We start from the raw sequence: 19,496 nt of genomic DNA, 5'->3' as shown, positions 1-19,496 counted from the left end.
TCTTGGTTCTTGAACGCCTTGTGACTCGAATGTTTTGGCTCCCAAACGCCGCAAACCCGGAAGTGAGTGTTCCAGTTTGCGAATGTTTTTTAGAAGCCGAATGTCCGACACAGCTTCCACGGCTTCCAATGAATTGCAGTAAGCTCCTCTTTTTTCAAGTTGTGTTTTATACAGATCAGTTTCGTTTGTTGTGAGACATTAGTGTTGCACGCAGTATTAGGTTAGGAAGGAAAGGGGGAAGGAGGGGGAGGGGGTGGTGGGTGGGGTGGGGTGGTTATGCTTCTATTCTTCTACTTAGTATATGTGTGGGTTTTTGTATCAGCATCACTTACTGATCTCTACAGGTTCTCTGACTATTTGCTTGTTGCATTTCCTTATGCATCACATGTTTTTATGTTGTAGCTCCAGCTCTGGGATTGATTTTGAAGATTATAAATCACATAAGTAAATATAACTGAAGATTCTGCAGTACACTCTTCATTCACATGGAGAGCCCTGATACATGCATAAACCTGGGTTTTTGTACTACTTCCAATGTAAACTCAGAATTTACCCCCGTTTTCTGAAATATCCTAGACATAAGAGAGATCTGGGGCACCCACTCAGTTTGCAGGAAGACCCACAGCCTATAGTGGTTAAAAATAATAATAAAAAAATAAAAACCATGTTAAACCAGCCCTGACTTCAGCAAAAAAAGAAGTTGGAAGTTACTTAGTTGATTATAATGTACACTAGCAGAATTCCTGACCTGGAAAATAAAGCAAGAGCGGTCTCATCAAAGCAGGAATCCTGAAGCAAACAGAAGCCAGACGCCTCAAGCACATTTCACAGTCTTTTCTGATAAAATTAATTTGCACTCATTTGGGTAAGAAAGCATAAATAATTTAAGAACCATTACTGTAGGTCATGGTAGAGTTTTATGTGGGCTGCAGAACATGTAATGACAACTGTATTTAGTAGCACCAATGCAAGAAAAACACTGTTAGAAGTATTTATACATTTCTTTACTGGCTCAGGCCCACGTGGAACAAGAGAGCTTGACCAAAAGTCGTCTCCCGCCCCTGTTTCATCATTTTGACTTTTTATCATCTTTATGTTACTAAATTTTATTCACTCTGCATTCCAGATCTCCCTTATGCCAAGCTGTGTGGGGTTTCCATTGAGCAGAGGCGACTCTGCTCACTTCTGCTGGCTCAGCCAGCCTCCTGTCTGTACAGACCTCCCCCATGCACTCACCAAACAGGTGGTCAGGAGGCTTGCCAGCAGTATCCCTGTCAGGGGACCCTGAGGGAAGGCCTTGAAATGGGGCGTTCTGAGGGCAGGGTGGGGTTGGTTGGCATCCGTCTGTCTTGGGAGACCATGGAAGAATGCGCCTCCGGGGGTGAAGTCAAGCCGTTGGAGAGTTACAGCGCCTGCCAAGGCTGTAGAGACCGAGACGGGAGAGACAGCTTTTGTTGCAGATGAAGTTGGGGCAGATGAAGGGGTCCGTTTGTGCTGATTCAGGGGTAGCATGGTGTTTCTTCTCTCTGCACTCCTGCCAGCAGCCGTTTCTCCTCTGGCCACTGCTGTGGACACACAACCAGTCTCTCTCCAGGTGCTGCGGTCATCTGCAAGGCATTCTTTGCAGGGAGGAGACGGGGCTGAAAATGAGCACAATGGCCCTCTTCCCACTTGTGATTCTTGACAAATGGTCTTCAGAGGCATAGCACCTCAAATACGGAAGCAATATTCTTGTCAGGCTTCGGGCAATCTGATTCCCCTCCCTCAGGGCAGACTGAGGGACAAGATACTCTTACCAAGATATTTTATTCAATACTCACAGAGAGAGATGTAGAAATGACATCTCTCAGATAATGGCATTGCTTCGAGTAAAGTCCCACCCCCTCCATCTCTCCTATCCGTCATCCCTACATTGGCTGATCGGTGCTTTCTGCCTCTGAGCTTCCTATTCTCCTACTCTCAATGCACGCCAGGACCTGGGAGCAGGGATGAAGGAAGGGGGCGGTGGGGACGGCCCTCCCTGGGGGTCACCACTGAGAGGGTGACAAAATGGCGGGCAGCACTCACCGCGGGGCCTGCAGCACCCCCGAGCCACGCGTCTCTCCTGGGAGTGACATGGTGGCTTGGGCACCCGCAGGCTCCGTGCTACCCCAAACGGTTTGCCTGCCACCTCCCCCTTAGTTGTAGGGCGGCTGAGTGGGAGGAGGCAGGCAGACTCCTCGGAGGCCTCACGGAGCATCCTGCTCCGGCTTGCCCCACCCCCACAGGCGGATGGCCCCACCCCAGGTGCCCAATCAGCTTGCTCCACCGCTGCCTGGGAGACGGGGAGTTCTGGCTTGCTTTCCAATGACAGAATCGTCAGCAATGTCTAGGCAACACGATGAACATGTACATACGCAATAGACAATCTTTTATAGAATTCCTTCAAACTATAACAGGTCCAAAATGAAATCTTTAGTCTCAAAGTCTCTGAAAATCTTTAAATGAAGCGAGGTACCAGACTTTGTACGATGAAAGACAAGCTGTGAAGCTTTGTGTATTCAGCAAATATAATGTCCAACATTGAACAGTGATTCCGGATATTGACTACTGTTTCGTAGAATTCTTCGTCTTGTTTCGAATGAACATTGCTTATGTAATGGAACAGTGCTCATGTAATAATGTAGTCACTGCTCATTATTACATGAGCCCTGTTCCACAGCATTTGATATTTTCATTTACATACATTCATTCGAAATAAGATGGGTTTATGAAGCAATTCTATATCCTCCCACCACGTGTTGCCTAGACATTGCTGACGTTCTCTTTGCAACACAGGGGTTTGTTTCTAATGACACTGAGTCTGTCAGCTGTCTCTCCCTTGATGCTTTCTCTTTCTCCTCTCCTCTCCCAATATTTCCCAGCTTCTCCCCTCTGCAGCCTCTGAACTGTGACCTTCTGCAAACCACTGTTGTAGATCTATACCAGGCATAGGTAAACATGGCCCTCCAGATGTTTTGAGACTACAGTTCCCATCATCCCTGACCACTGGTCCTGCTAGCTAGGGATCATGGTAGTCCCAAAACATCTGGAGGGCCGAGTTTGCCTATGCCTGATCTATAGTCTCCCTCTTCTCTAGGAAGTGCAGGAGGAGGGGGGGCGGACTCCACCATTCTTCCCCTGACAATTCTGCATGGGTTGTGTTCAACTTACCTTTATTCAGAGTGGACACATTGAAATTAATAACCATGATTAACATGTCTCTTCAATCACAAATTACTCATTCCTTGGTGCATGCATTGAAATGTAAATTGAATGCGAGAAGGGGCTGTTGCTGTGGGACCCAGCACCCAACACTGGTAGATAAGTTCCTTTGTCCTTTTAAGAGACACCCTAATCCTGGAGACAGTTCAGTGATTTGTATGCTGTATGGTAGTCATCTGCTCTGGAGACTCTCAAGGAGCCTAATATGGATCCTTGGGCTTAGGCATGCTATCCAAGGCTTATGAACTTCAAATAAATGCTTATGTTTTGCAGTAGATCTAATCATTCTTAAGCATGGTATAGGTCTGGAGCCAAACTATAAGACACCAACTTTATACAATTATATATTTTAAAAATGAGAAACTACTACCTGAGAGAAGAGGATATTTGAAAATTATATTCCATTTTAAAAATAGAATGTAAGTGGATTAACTTACTGCTCAGGATAATAAACATTGGACTACAACAATAAAGTGGTAGTCTAATAGTCATAACAGTTATTTTTCAGTTATTGTAAATGAGCAGTTAGCATTCGCCTGCTGTCTTTTTTAATATGGAAATACCAGCTGAAATTGTATGCACTGTTAATTAAAGGTTGCTATGCAATTATATGACTCTTCTAAGCTCCCCCCACCATAAACGTGAGTTTTATGTTTGCCTAGCAACTAAAATCCAACATAGTCTGTTATCCCTTTTACCTTCTACATGGTTCTAGCTACTGAGAGACTGTATTAGGGAATTTATTTCACCCCATTCTAGTTAAGACATAGTCTATAGCAGCTTTTGATAGCAAAATAATCACATAACAGTATTTTCTGCATAGGTCTAGTCATATATTTCAGTTTAGATGGAATAATGAAATAAATTTATAGTTACGTTATGAGTTCTTTTATGTTTATTTTTTATGTTCTACAAACAATGCCCTAATGTTACCAGCATTATTTCAGTCTTTTCTTATCTGAAAAGAAAATAAGCCAGGGATCCAGTGGATCATTAGTAATATTCCTCAAGCTTGATGACGACTGCTCACACAGCAATTGACTTCCCCTCACAGAGAAGGGTGGAAATGTAAAAATGTTATTTGCTGGATTAAGCCCCTTACTCATAAATCATGGACTTGTAAGCTATTCCTGTGTAGATGTTGCATACTGAGTAGTCACAGGCTTGTTGCTTGCCCAATCTGTCTTTTCTTAAACTTTGCTTTCAAGAAGATAAGTGCACAACATGACATTTCCAGTAACCTTTCAGAATTCATTTTTGGCTATTGTTCTCAGTGGAAGTGGAAATCTTCTAACCAGCAGGGGTTTTCATTAATTGGCTATTCTAGTCTTAAAGGACCTCAATTAACCCAGCAGAAGACTGAAACTCTGTGTGTGAAGACATGTAAAGGAAAGAAAACAGTTGACAGGTAGCTGCATAAAGGGCTAATCCTTTGCCCTCCTGGAAGCATAGCAACATGACATTCTGATCTGTTCAGCCCTGCAGTGAGTTCCGCCAGTGCTCATCTAGGCTGTTTTTCAGTGTACTGGATCAACATGTAATTCCACTTTGGGTTCCACATTTCCCCTTCATCTTGTATTGTTACTGGCCATCCCAAGCTTTGCTGAGCGGTGCATGAGATTCCAAGGGGTCTTGGAACTCTTTGGGGAAGATGAGGCATGGTGGAGTCTGCAGTGTCTTTTAAATATGATTTATTTACACCAGAAGCTTTCAATGGAGAGAGATTTCACAGCATTCGCATCTCAGAAAGAGCCCATCCTTCAAAGGGGAAGTCTGAGAGTGAGAGCCATGCTTGATTACTGCTTAAATCTAAGGCTGTAGCAAGACTATTGGCAAATCCTATTGGTGTTTCTCAACTTTCTGACTAGTTGCAGGACCTTAGCAAGACCTAGCAGAGTAAACGCAGAGTTCACGAAAGCAATTGGCAACTTGGCTGCAGACAGAATGGACGAAGCAGGAACCAGGAACTTGTAGTTAGGTGTTTATTATATGCAGTGGACTATTTACAGGAACAGAACAGAACACAGAACTTTAGCTAACTCTCTCATACATGACTCACAACTCTCAACCTCCAACTCCTACACTGACACACTGAACCACTGAACTAACAGTTAGTAGGCCATTAATTATCACGCCCTTGAGAGAGATTGACCAATCATGGAGCTGTCTCCATGCCTCTGTATCACCAGGCAGACTTACTCCTTCACATGACCATTTGGTTGTCTGCCAAACCTTAATTGACTCTGTGTGAATAGCTGCACATATTCAGATTCCCAACAAAGACTTTATGAGGTGTTAATGCTGTGAGCCCCTCCACCGTTGGCTCAGGTGTATATACATGTAAATAAACCATATTTCACAGTCTCCACTGCCCCGCATTCCAAGGAAACGGACCCTGAGTAAGCACTTGGAACCCCTGGAATCTTAGATGGCTCAAAGATTCGCATGGCATGCAACAATACATTTGCCAGCCTTTAAAGCACTGTTCTCCCCACCCCTGCTGTAAACACAATTAACTGGCTACCTCTTTGAGTGAAAGCATACCAGAGTAATATGCCCAATACTGCCTAATAAGGTTATGGACCACCGGTATGAAATTCACGGCATGTAGTGCCTTAAAAGAAAACATTATGAAAATGGTATACAGGTGGTACATGACCCCAGTCAAACTTGCAAAGATATACCATTTGTCTGACAATAAATGCTGGAAATGTAAGGAGGCTGAAGGAACATTCTTTCACCTCTGGTGGACATGCCCGAGGGTGAAGGCTTTTTGGGAAATGATTTATAATGAGTTGAAAAAGGTGTTTAAGTACACCTTTCATAAGAAACCAGAGGCCTTCCTCCTGGGCATTGTGGGCCAGAAAGTGTCAAAGAAAGATAGAACTTTCTTTTTATATGCAACTACAGCAGCAAGAATCCTTATAGCCAAACATTGGAAGGCACAGGAGTTACCCACGCTGGAAGAGTGGCATTCGCAGCTGATGGACTACATGGAATTAGCCGAAATGACCGGCAGAATCCGAGATCTGGGAGAAGAGGCAGTGGAAGAGGATTGGAAAAAATTTAAGGACTATCTACAAAAACATTATAAGTTATATGAATGTTGAGAATTTGCTAAGTTCTTGGGAAAAACATGCTTCAGCATTGAGATTTATAAATGATGGATATTAAGGTATGACTTTGAAAAGTATAAATTACAGATTATATAACTAAATGAAAGCACAAAAACACATAAAATAAGGTATCAATTTGCTGTTTATTTCTATTGTAAAGAAAGCAGGGGGTGGAAGATCTGGGGAAGTCCAGTTGAATATGAAAATAGATATGGAAAAGTGAATTTTCTTTTATAATTTCTTCTTTTTTCTGTAAAATCGCTTTTGTTGTGTTGTTGACGATGTTTTCTGACCTTGGAAAAAAAGCAATAAAAAATTATTTTAATAATACTGCCTAATAAGCCTGCAACAGTGAGGAGGAATTTTAAATTAGGTCTCCAGATCTTTTGGTGCAGCTGCCTTAAAAAAAAAAAGAAGGATGTAAATGCAAGACTTTTGCCAATTGCCTTAAAGAGAAGGAAAATGTACTGACATTATTAGGAATGATGAGCTTCAGAAATAAATGACGTTAGTATGCACAGGGTGCACCTTTTTCACCAATATGGTCTCTGTTTGTTTTTAGTAGGATTCCACAACTGCCACTGCTGGTCAAAAAAATAAAATAAATGCATCCCAGCATAAAGTTTTGCTGCTTCAGGATTAGCAAACACATTTTCAAAACACACAATGTAAGTCCTCCAAATATCCCCATTCATAAAAGCAAATTGTCTTTGTAAAAAAAACCATTTGATTTTACAAACAAGACACTTGCAGTGTGTCCAGTGGGGGGTCACTCATTCAGAAAGGCAGTGAGAGAAAAAGAAGCAGGCAGGGAACAAACACTCTTGAGGCTGGCTGCATAGGTGTGGTCTTCCAAGGAAGCAGCTCTGAGCATCCTCAGAACACAAGTCAAATTGGCTCCTGGGTCTACCTACTAACAGACTTGGTAAGGTTAGAATCCGTGGCTGGATTGTCAGCACAAAATCAGGAGGGAGGGGGAAACTGCTCAACCACGGCTAAGAGCCAGTAGCTCTGATTAAAAAAAAATGACGGTCACATAGTTTTTCCTGCCTGGAGACTGATGGGTGGGACATCCTGGCTACAGCAATACTCTTGGATTGAGATTGGCTGAGTGGTGCAGAGAGCTGATAGGCCAGAGCATGGGAAACTGACAAAAATAGCCCCTCTCAGTTAAAATGGATTACAGAAGGATGTGTGGGATAAGAGTACAGCTTTGAGATCTTTTGCGGGGAGGGGGACAAAAAGAATTTTACTTTGTAGGGCTGAGCCCTGTTTTTTTAAAAACATATTTTTTATTAAAGATTTATTGGTTTACAAAAGTATGTGCAATGTCTCTTTTTTCAAGTTACATTTTCTACAGAACAGTTTCATTTGTTGAGACATTAGTGTTACATTAGGAAGAAAAGGGGGAAAGAGGTGGAGGGGAGCATGGTGGGTGGGGTTAGGGTTGCTTCTATTTTACTTAGTGTGTGTGTGTGTGTGCGGTTTTGTGTCAGCGTCACTTGTGCGGATTCTCTTTACTATTTGCTTGTGTTTCTTTGGTTGTGAGAGAAGTTGGGGTTGGCCTAGGGTGTGGCTGTTTGTTTGTGATTGGCTGTGATGAACTTTGTTTTCATGTGTGAGTGGGTGTTTTTGGATCAGGTTAGCCATATTGATCTGCTTTCACAGAATTACGATTCCAATCGATGCCCTCGGCAGTGTTGGATGGACGCTACGGCAAAGTACATTATGAAGATAGACTTTGTCTGTGTAACCCTGTAACCCTGTGTGGAGGACCTGTGCCACTATTTATGGGTGTGCCCGTTATATATAGACCCAAGAGTTTCTGAATGGAACTCACTTGAATAGGGTGGAAAGGGTGAAATAGCTGCTGAGCGATACTGATGACTTTGTAACTTATAAAGTAGCACTCTATACATTAGCAGCTAAGAAGATCAGGAGGAAAGAACTAGATAAAATAGCGGTCAATTGCAAAGAGGATTCGGATATATAATTTGGCACATTTTACTAGAGAATCTTCTGCTATTCTATTTTATGCAACAAACCATCTTAGTAGTTGTGACCATGGTTTATATTGTATGTGTGGTGCCTGATGATTTTTATGGTTATTGCTGTTTTTTCCTTTTGTTATTTTTCTGAATGATGCTATGGTCTATGGCTAGTGCAATAAAAGTCTATGATGATGATTCGTATGCTGTTGGCGGATTCTTGTCGTTGTCTTGTTGGGCTGTGTATGTGATAAAGGGGAGCCATACTGGGGTGAAGGCATCTTCTCCTATTTGTCCCCATGTCAGTTTCAGTTTATTGGCTAGTTTTTCCAATAAGGTTGTTTCCCATAATATTAGATACCATGGGCTGAGCCCTGGTTGTCTTACCATACCAGTGCCCATAAGTACTTCCTGCATTTGAGGGGTGTGTATCCCTGCCTCTCCTATATATTTCCTAGGGAAATTATAACTCATGTAACAAACAGTAAGTGTAGTGACTAAGAGGCTGAGCAATGAACAAGGAATTTAGTAATCTGAGTATCCCCTCTTGCATGAAAACTCAACAGCTGCCCTTAGGCAAACCACTTTCTCTGCTCCTCAGCTTGTCATCTGCAATATGGAGATAATAATACTGACCTACCTTACTGGGCTATTGTAGTAAGTACAATATAATTTATGTGGAGTACTCGGAACACACACACACACACACACACACACACACACACACACACTGTATATATGCTAAGTCTTATTAACAGTATTATCACCAACGGTATACTAACAACAGCACTTGCATCAATTACATTATTCCCCCAGCTGAAGTGCATCAGCTGTTAAGGTGGCTGGGGCTCCTTACAGGTGAGACGCCTGCGGCAATTATCCACCTCATTGCTCGCCCACCCACAAAGCTTGCCAAAGTGACATATGCTTAAAAGAAATGCAAAGGAATGATTTAGGGCTCCTGAACTTGGTGATACAGTCTAGGTTGAAAGCTCCAAGAAGTAAGGAGCAGAAGGGACTAAAGATGGAGTCAGGCTGTTAGCAAAGGTGCCAGAGCAACTCACAGAAACCACTGATCTTTGTTGTAAACATGCTTCCTTATAGGAATAACACACTTGAGCTGGTCTACGGAGGGTATTCCCTTACCTGAGCTTTTGCCCATGGGTACACTGTCCCAACACTCACAATTAATTCTATAACAGGAAACTCTGTCCAGTTATCATTTGCACCAGGCAAAAACACTCCTCTCCTCCCGACCTTTGGCTAATTAGGCAATCTATAGCCTTTTAAAATGTGTTGGGGCAGGGAGTGTTATCATTTTGTTTGTTACTATGTCTTTTTATAATGCCCTGTGATCCTTGGACGAAGGGCAGTATAGAAAGTTAATAATAAATCCTGTTTGCATTAAGCTGCCGTTTGTAGGATAATGTCCCTACATCTTCCCAGCACGGTGATCCTTGATTAAAGAAGTATACAGTGGCACCTCAGGTTAAGAACTTAATTTGTTCTGGAGGTCTGTTCTTAACCTGAAACTGTTCTTAACCTGAAGCACCACTTTAGCCACTGGGGCCTCCCACTGCCGATGTGCCGCTGGCACACAATTTCTGTTCTCATCCTGAAGCAAAGTTCTTAACCCGAGGTGCTATTTCGGGGTTAGCCGGGGTAGCCTGAAGCATCTGTAACCTAAGGTACAAGAGTAAGCACCTCTTGTCACAAAATGGACTACAACTCTCATCATCCAGACTGGCTGGGGCAGATGGGATTTGGAGTCGACGCACAGCTACAGGGCCACAGGTGCCTCATCCTTGCAAAAAGAAAAAAGGGGAAAAAGTAATTGAGATACATAGGAATGTGGCAAGCAGATGCCCGAGGCTGGAAGACAGACCATCGTTCGGGGTGGCTCACCGCCCCGAAGAAAGTTTCGAAAGGCGGGGCGGGCGCTCATCAGTCACTGCCGGGAAGAGCAGCAGCTCAGCGGCCGGACTTTTCAGCGGGACTACCAGGAGCAAGTATACGCAGGGCTGCCCTGTCGCCATGGCAACAGAGACGCTTCCCTGTGTTCTCGCAGGAGCACGCAACCTCGCGAGATGAGGGAGGGAGGCTTCGGGCGTCTGCAGCCTCTCTCCGAAAATATAACCGAGTTCGTTCATTCCTTCTAGTCTGATGAATCCAGTTCCGAGTGGAAACCCACGTTAGTCTTCAAAAAAAAAAATTCTGCAGGCTTCGGAAACATCCCCCTTCGGGGGCCTGGGGAAGTGGGGTGCCTCTGCAAGGGTCACTTTCGGCACAGGTGTAAAATCAACAGGGGATGTAGCCTCAGAAGCCCCGTTTTGCAGCCTCCGGGGAAAACGGGGGTGCAATCCCAACCGTCTCTGTTGGGATTGCACCCCCACATCTCCCAGCTTCTGGATCTGCCTCAACTAAGGAGTGACTATGAAAGTGCGGTTTTGCCAATCACACTATAACCCTCAATGTTTGTTCAGCGTTGGCAGCTAAAACTCTGCGGTTGCACTGATCAAAAGACCCGTTTCAGCGGCCCATGCGAGGTGGGTGGCTGTGTCTCCGGGAAACTAAGTTGCAATCCTAACACCTCTTACTCCTAAGTCTCATAGATGATGTTAGGATCGCAGCCGTGTGTGTGTCTTCCGTATTTCGACCCCAACTTTGGGGCGAAGCGGCAAAATAATTAAAAACCAAAAAATGGCCGAAACTCAAAACATTGATTTAAGAAATTTAAAAAAAGACATTCCTCTGGGAGGTATTCCCTTGGTGGCCTTTTTCCGGTAGGAACTTCTGTCGTCTCACGGATGAAACCTTTCCCAGCTTTAGCCCGCCACCACTGCTGTGCATCGGGGCCAACAACAACTGAAACGCGGGGAAAATACGACGCGGGCTCCGAGCTGCCAACTCAGGGCCGAAAGGAGCGACGTCTGTAATGCCTGCGCTTCTGGGTGCTTTGCTGCATTCCCAACGCAGCCCGGGAAACACGCCGTTGCCGAGCAGAGCCCTGGCTTGTGGCGGGGGGGGGGGGGTCCGTCCAGCCGCTCGCCTGCTTCGCTTGGGGGCGAGCTAGAGAACGCGCTGAGCCGCCAGGGCGCCGCTCTTCGACTCGGCGGCTCCTCGGGAGAGGCAGAGCCAGCTAAACGCACGCAGGGTGGTGGGGGTTGTCTGCGGCCTGGCCGCGAGCGCCGCAAAGGCCGCCGGTCCATGGGCAGCCGAGCGGCGGGTGCGCGCGCGCGCGACCCCGGGGCCCGGACGTAAGATGGCGGCGGCGTTGGCGGGGGGTGGGGGGAGGAGGAGAAGGCGGAGGAGGGGGTGGCGGCTCCTGTGGCTGTCGCGAGGCTCGGGCTGTGGAAGCGGCGGGCAGCTGTGGCCGGGCTCGCAGGGCGGATAGAGCGAGCGGGGGCTCGAGCCTGGCGGGACCCGGGCCAGGGCGCCATGGGCTCCCAGGTGCTGCAGATTCTGCGCCAGGGGGTGTGGGCGGCTCTGAGCGGCGGCTGGTACCAGGACCCACACCAGGGCGCCGGGGTCAACGCGCTGCACCTCTACCTGTGGCTCTTCCTGCTCGGCTTCCCCTTCACGCTGTACATGGTGAGTGAGGGGCCCGGCCTAACTCTCCTCGGTCCCTGCCTCTTCCCTTCAGGGGGGGGGGTCTCCCTTCCCAGCCTGACTGCGCTGGCTAGCTGCCGCCCGACCCCCTCAGCCGCTCTCTCCCCTTCACCCCGCGTTTCCACTTTATTTCCGAGGCTTTTTCTGCGAGGCGGAGGGTGGTTCTGTTCCACAGGTACCGCTGCCAGTCCGTTCAGATGGAGCGCTTGCATCTGGCGCGCCTGGAAATGTGAAATCGGCCGAACGGAGAGGCTGCTTCTCCTGCCACTTAAAAACGTAAACAGAAAATGAGTAATGGAAATGTGACATCTGGCCCGTCGGGTGTAATGGCTCTTTGGTGGTTTCTCCCCTTTTTTTGGTTTTGGTTTTAATACACTGTAAGGGTTGATCCGCTGGTTTGTTGCGCTTTATGCGCAACAGAATTTATGCACAAAAAGTGCTTTGTGTAAGTGTGGAGGTGATGCTCTGTCTCTTGTGTAAATAGTAGTGGGTGGCAGTTTTACACGTGGGATCCTCTTGCTGTGTGTCTTGTGCCCTTTGAATCCTCTACTGGCTGCAGCTTCTCAACATGTGTACACTGCCCTGCACGCAGCAGCAGAGAAAGGCCTGTGCATAAATCACACCATTGCACATCTTTGCTGTGATTGCTATCGTTGTGGTCCCTAAAAGTACAGAAACAGCTGGAAGGGAAATGTTACTGCTAATGTTGCAAAATATATCTGTGAGGTCGGGTAGAAGATGTTCTCTCTTGCACAGAGAATACCACAGCTGGAGTTCTGATAAATACCCGAAGGTTCAGGCCCTGGCTACTCTTTTTATCTTTGGTTGTGCTGATGTCTGTTGCTAAGTTTAACTTGTATAAATGTGAGTTAAAGGCTGAAGTATAGAATGCATTTATGTATGCCTTTGGTGGAATGTTGTCCTGGTAATAACAAGTATAGGAACACTTGTCTTTCTTCTAATGTGGAGGGTCAGCACTTAACTATTGGGATAGGACAAAGATTGCACACAATTCTGAAAAGCTACGGCACTTTCTGCTAGTATGGTTTAAATTTGGAGCCATAACTTTTCAGATGTTTTTGGATTGCAACTCTTAGCCACTGGTCGGGGATGATGGGAATCATACTTGAGCAATATCTGGAGGGCCACAGTTTCCCTTTCCCATGTATACTGTGAGTTAATACGTGGGATGAATTATGTGGGATAGCAGTGAATCAAATTCTCTTGCCATTTGATATTATATACATATTAAATTACTATTAACATGGGTCCAGTCATATTAGCTTGTAGGCTATCTGTACAATGTCTGTCAAATCCATGAATGTGCAATAAATTCGACAAGTGCAGAGTTTGAGACTCTGCTGCCCAGTCCTGGCCCAGCTCCTTTGTCCCTTTATTCTACCTTAAGGCACCTGCCTCCATGATGTATGTTGCTAGTATGCAGGATGTTTCTGAGAATCTTTTTTTCTAAATGCTTGCCTGCTGACATAATGACACTAACATTCTGGTGCCACTTTTGGTAATATAGCTTTCAGGATCCAAAATAATTAACTGAGAGTGTTGTGGAGTAGAGTGGGGAAATGGGCACCTCTAGCTAGGGCATTCATATAGTGATATTATTTCACCCCCACTTCCATCGATGACTTTATTTTGCCTACTATGCATGAGAATAATTTTTTTGTCAGTGTGGTGTTGCTGTGGCAACCAGACACTGATCACATTTCATTCCTGGTAAATTCAAGTAAACATACAAGGCAAAAGCTGACTTGTAAAAGATATATGTGTGGTTCATCAAATGAGACTCCAGGGAGAACCCTGCATGAGCTTGCAACTATAGGAGTGAAGAGCTCAGTGCAAGTGTCTACTTGTTTCATTAGCAATTACTGCAGTTTGACAGGAGAGTAAACTCCTTGCAATTAAAAAAGTATTGGGAAAGACTCCATGGCTATGGTTACATTTCTGAACTTCAGTCTTCTTGGCTTATTTCTTGTTATCACGCGTGTGGGGGAGGCTTTATCACATGATTGAAAGCAATATATTATTGGCAAGGAAATGGGAGACAGTGACAGCTCATGGCTTTCTATCCGAAGCTGTAATGTGTAATAGATGAGCAATCATAGTTTGCTTATGACTAAACATTTTCTAGCAAAAGCCATTTCTGAAAGTTGCCTTATCAGGCAAGTTGTCTTTCTGAAGGATAGCCAAGTGTAACTGGGATCCAGTACTCTTTTGTTTCTCTGGTAATACTACAGACCATTAGAAATCAAACTGGCATATTTGGAATATGTTTTGGGTTGATTTGTACATAATTTGATACATGTATTTGCCTCAGTATGTGCCCACTTGCAGTTAACTTGTGCCTGTCGTGTGTCTACATCTAAAAACTTTGTAGTAGCATAGTCGATGTGGGAAGGCTAGATGAGTGATACAAACATGCTGAAGCAATTGCACATCTGTTTTGTCAACCTTTGTACTTAACCACTCAAGACACAGGCTCACTTTGTGGTTGTGAGGGTTTACTGGTGTTGGGTGATCCTTAAGGAACTTTTGTGCGGCCTCCACACTTTTCTTAGCACCTCCCAGACTTAATGCTTCTTTAAAATGTGTTCTTTCTAGTTCTAGTGGAGAGAAGCATGAACCTCTAGAGTGGCATTTTGAAAGGCCTAATTAAGGGGAAAAGGAAGAACTCCAAATGTGCTGTGTTTCTAAATCAACAGTTTCAGTGTGGTCATGGTTTAAGGGATGATATCATGAGCACGAGCATTTTGCAGTGACAGTGTTTCGATTTCTTTTTTAGCCTTTTATATAGCAAGAAGACATGTATCAGCTGTTGCTGGCTCATTGCCCACTTTGTAAATGCAAATTGTTCTTGGTGCCTCAGTAGGAAATGCAAAAGATGTTGTCTGCCCTTCTCTTAAAACCTATTGTACATCATTGGAGAATGCTAACCCAACCCAAGCTACTGTGACTGTAGGAAGCTGCCTTACACCATTAGATCATTGGTCTGTCTAGCTCAGTGGCTCTCCAGGGTTTTATATAGGGGTCTCTCCCAGCAAAGCATGTGTTCTACCCCTGAGCTTCAGTACACTGCCCCGAACTGGAGTCTGCATGGGTAGGATATAGTTTGTAAAGGCCTGCTTTGCCAGGAGAAAAATATACAAGGTGATGGAATCGAGTTGACATTTCAGAGCTGTTGCTGGAGCAATGACTGTTTTAGAATCCTCTTTCTTCAGATGCATAAGAATAATTATTGTTAGTCTCTTGTGCTTACACATAAGGAAAAAGCAGGAAAATGATAATCTATTAGATTCTTTGGGGGGGGATAATTGTTGAATAGCCTTGGATGGTAACAGGAAATATATAGCTATAGATCAAATTAGTTGTAAGTTAAATGGTTTGAATCATTATTGTCTGTTTTAACTTTTTCATATTTTGCCATGTGTGTAGTCTAGACATATTTTAAATAGATAGAACCACTGTGGTCATCTCATTCCTTACTTTTTGAAGTGCTGTTTACTGTAGGCATTCTGGAGCTGTGCCCTTGAAGCAGTTGCACAATACAGAAATATTTACAGCACATTTTTGAGGTAACTGGAGTTGTTTAGGATGTGGTTTGTGACTGTGTACAGGATTGGTTAGCTTCAAAATTACAGTTTCTCATTTTTCAAGCACATTTCAGGGTAAATCCCCCTGCCCCAGTTGGCACAGTGGCATAGACCAATAGCAAGGGTTGGTGTGGGTTTATTACAGCCCAAGCTCTGCCTTATTTGTAATAGACCCTTCCCACTATGATCGACAGTTTTAGCCATGCCTGTCTTTTGCCGTAAAGCCCTACTGCATTGCTTATTGAGGGGCAGAATGAATGGGGCTAACTGCTGTACATGGGTGTGGCTATGTTGGCTGTTGCATAAGAAATATCCAGATGTGTGCCAGGAAGTGTTTCACCATTGTTGGTGTTTCAATTTGAGTCCTAAGCTTACGTATTTTTTCTTTCAAAAAGGGAGTTGTAGGGGCAACCCTTTAGAAGGAACAGTAGTAGGAACAATTTAGAGAATTCAGTACGCTCACCTGAAGTTTAGCTCACTTTGATTTGATTCAATATTTGCATTCCACTTTTCCAACAACAGTTTTTTGCGCTCAAAGTGGCTCACAGTAATCACAATAGCATGAGGAAAAACAGACTTCCATAATTGGGTGTAGATTCTGTTAATAATATGAAAAGCCTGAAAAAGTGTACAAAGGTGACTAAAGATTTTTATACTTGATTGAAGAGCTTTGTCTGCATTATGAATTGATTGTGTGTCAGTGATGAATAGAATCTTACCTGTGTCCTAGTAGCAGTTCCTATTATGCAAATATGTGGGAACCAGTGTACTGCTGTCAGCAGTTGTATAGCTGCATTGTACAGGTTACTTTGCTTCAAAGAATGACAAACGTTCCTGTAGAGTCATAATGTCACACATGGAGATGTATTGGTACAGAAATTCTTAATTAATCTCTAACTTGGCTGTCTTCGTTGCCATGTGCGGGCTGAGCAATTCTCAGCCTGTGTCCTCCCTTGTTTCCCCCACCCCCCCACCTGCTCATTTGCTACTGTTGGCCTTCCATATGAAGCAAAATATGTGTGTGTGTGTGTGTGTGTGTGTGTGTGTATACTGAGCCAGTTTTGTTTTGTTGGTTTGGTGTTTGCTTAGGGCTTTTTATGTGCCTTTACATAAGTGCACAAAATGCTGCATTAGTTCTGTACATTTCTGTAAGTCTAAAAAAGTTTTTGAAAGGACTATATTTGGAAGTGGCAGACAAGCAGAACTCTTGTCAACAGAGTGGTAAAAGGAAATTGCATCATGAAAGCCTGGAGGTGCATTGTCGGTGTAGGAATAGATCTTTGCTATGCTAACATAAGGTTTGCTTTGAGTTCTGCCACACAAAGAAATGCGCAGACCCTTAATGGGCATGTTAAAGCTTCTCCAAACTGTCTTATAAAAAGCCTAATAAATAACTCTGATATTTAGCACACACAAATGTGTTATGTTTAGAAATGCTGGTTGTGTTTTCCCTCCCCCATTGTCCATTTCACATCAGCTGTTGACTTGTTCCCAGGCTACACAGACATAATGATGTAAACACACACACACACACACACACACACACAGAGAGAGAGAGAGAGAGAGAGAGAGAGAATTCAGTTTACAGTACTTTAAATTTGGATGCAGACAGAGGAAGGGAGTTGGCAGGGCATGAGAGGAAATTGTGGTGTAAAACTGGGAAAGAATAAAAATGTGTAGGGAAAGTAGAGGATCTCTATTAATGCAGAACTTAATTTGCAGGTTTAAATGGCTGAAGTGGCAAAATAAGAGTCTTTTGGGGACAGCCATCTTATCTCCTCAAGAATGTCCCTGGGAATGATGCTACCTTATGACGTGGGGTCATTCCCAAGGGCATTCTGTTCCAGGAACGTGGCTGGAGCAGCTGCACCACTGCTTGAAGCAACAGCAAGGCTTTTATTAAAGTGAGAAGAGAGATCTCTTGGTGTATTTAAGGCAGACTTCCCCAGCCAGGTGTTTTGGACCCCAGCCAGCATGGTCAGTGATCAGGGCTGATGGGAGTTGTAGTCTGGAGGACACCAGGTTGGGAAAGGCTGATTTCAGGGTACCATCATAAGATTAAAAATTCACCCTAAATTGCCAATTGTTCCTTCCAGTTTTGAAAGGGATATTCAGTCCAGAACTAGTAAAAAAAAAGGGGGGGAGCTTTATGTTTGTTTTTGGTGTATAATTCAAATTGCTAGGTGTTTCTGATAGAAAAGTGTGGTACAAATAAAATAACAGTAAAAGCACAGTACAAATGTATCTTGCATAGGGTTATGATCTGGGGATGGTTTGTATATGCAAAAACGCTTATACTTGAATCATCCCTGTGTGAACATCGTTACCTTTCTGGAGCCAGTGCGGTGATTGGGCCTTCCCCCCCCCCCCCGCTCCTGCCCCCAAGCAAAGGAGACATCTCACAAAAGCACTCCAGAGTGCAATAAGCAGTGCATTCCATGCATTTAATATGTGTGATTCCAAACAACTGGCCTTCAACCATGTAAGGTTGAAATCACATTAAATGTGTGTAAGAGGTGATTGTAGTAATAATAGTTTGCCATTGTTTCCCGGAAAGCCCTATATGCAGCTTGGTACCCAGGCATTTAAAGAACCATCTTTTCTCATGTGAAACCTGCAGTTCATCAGGGACTGCTTTAAAGGTTCCCTTCCCCTCTTTGGAGGTTTGGTGGTGACCAAGGAGAAGGCCTGGTCTGGCTCTGGAATAACTTCCCAGAGATGCTTGCAGGGCACTTGCTTTGTTTGCTTTGAAATTATTTGAATAAAGCTTTTTATCTGAGCATCGATACTGATTTTATTTTATATATAATAACTTGGTAATTGGTAAATCTTTAAGGTGCCATGTTTCCAGCAAAATACTAATACAGTGATCCCTTTGGAAACTGATTTTATTGTTGCTTCTGTTGTTGGATTGCTGTTTGTGTTCTTCATATAATGTTTTTTCTTGTGCTTTCTTGAGTTTTATTGATAATTTGGAATTAAACTTGGCTAAGGAAGAACTAATAACAAATATTGTGACAGAGGGAGAGTCTTTTAAATCTTTCCACACCAGCACATAATTTTATAAACCTGTAACACATTTTCCCTAGCTCATATTTCTTAAAACTAAATACCCATAAATATTTCATAGAATCATAGAATCATAGAGTTGGAAGAGACCACAAGGGCCATCGAGTCCAACCCCCTGCCAAGCAGGAAACACCATCAGAGCACTCCTGACATATGGTTGTCAAGCCTCTGCTTAAAGACCTCCAAAGTAGGAGACTCCACCACACTCCTTGGCAGCAAATTCCACTGTCAAACAGCTCTTACTGTCAGGAAGTTCTTCCTAATGTTTAGGTGGAATCTTCTTTCTTGTAGTTTGGATCCATTGCTCCGTGTCCGCTTCTCTGGAGCAGCAGAAAACAACCTTTCTCCCTCCTCTATGTGACATCCTTTTATATATTTGAACATGGCTATCATATCACCCCTTAACCTCCTCTTCTCCAGGCTAAACATGCCCAGCTCCCTTAGCCGTTCCTCATAAGGCATCGTTTCCAGGCCTTTGACCATTTTGGTTGCCCTCCTCTGGACACGTTCCAGTTTGTCAGTGTCCTTCTTGAACTGTGGTGCCCAGAACTGGACACAGTACTCCAGGTGAGGTCTGACCAGAGCATCTGTAGTGTCCCATAGATTGGCAACCTGAATTGTGCACATTATTCCCAGTGTGATGCTGCCATGCATTTATGTCACTGTGTTACGATAGTGGCAGCTTTATTTCCAGTTGTGTTCCTAGTACTGTACGACGTTTGCCTTTTCACCTCCTCAGCATTTTTAGCTGATGTCTTTAGTGAACTGTTCACTCTTGTTCCAAAGATCTAACTTGAGTAGCCATAACCAGCAACTTTTCCTTTCTCTCCCCTTTCAACTAACTCCCTCATCTTTAAAAGATTTCT

General features: G+C 44.0%; 1 protein-coding gene across 3 annotated transcripts in view; it reads left to right on the top strand.

The window, feature by feature from the left end:
- The first annotated feature begins 11,669 nt into the window (after window positions 1-11,669).
- Window positions 11,670-19,496, top strand: part of PCNX1 (pecanex 1) — a 79,898-nt gene continuing 72,071 nt past the window's right edge. For all 3 annotated transcript variants that reach the window (XM_081185810.1, XM_081185809.1, XM_081185808.1), the window contains exon 1: window positions 11,670-11,938. In XM_081185810.1, the coding sequence (XP_081041936.1) occupies window positions 11,786-11,938 (153 nt within the window). In that variant the 5' untranslated portion in view covers window positions 11,670-11,785. The remainder of the gene's footprint in view (window positions 11,939-19,496) is intronic.

The sequence above is a fragment of the Podarcis bocagei genome (assembly GCF_964188305.1).
Source record: "Podarcis bocagei genome assembly, chromosome: 1".
Classification (NCBI taxonomy): domain Eukaryota; kingdom Metazoa; phylum Chordata; class Lepidosauria; order Squamata; family Lacertidae; genus Podarcis; species Podarcis bocagei.
This window is presented reverse-complemented; position numbering and strand designations above follow the sequence as displayed.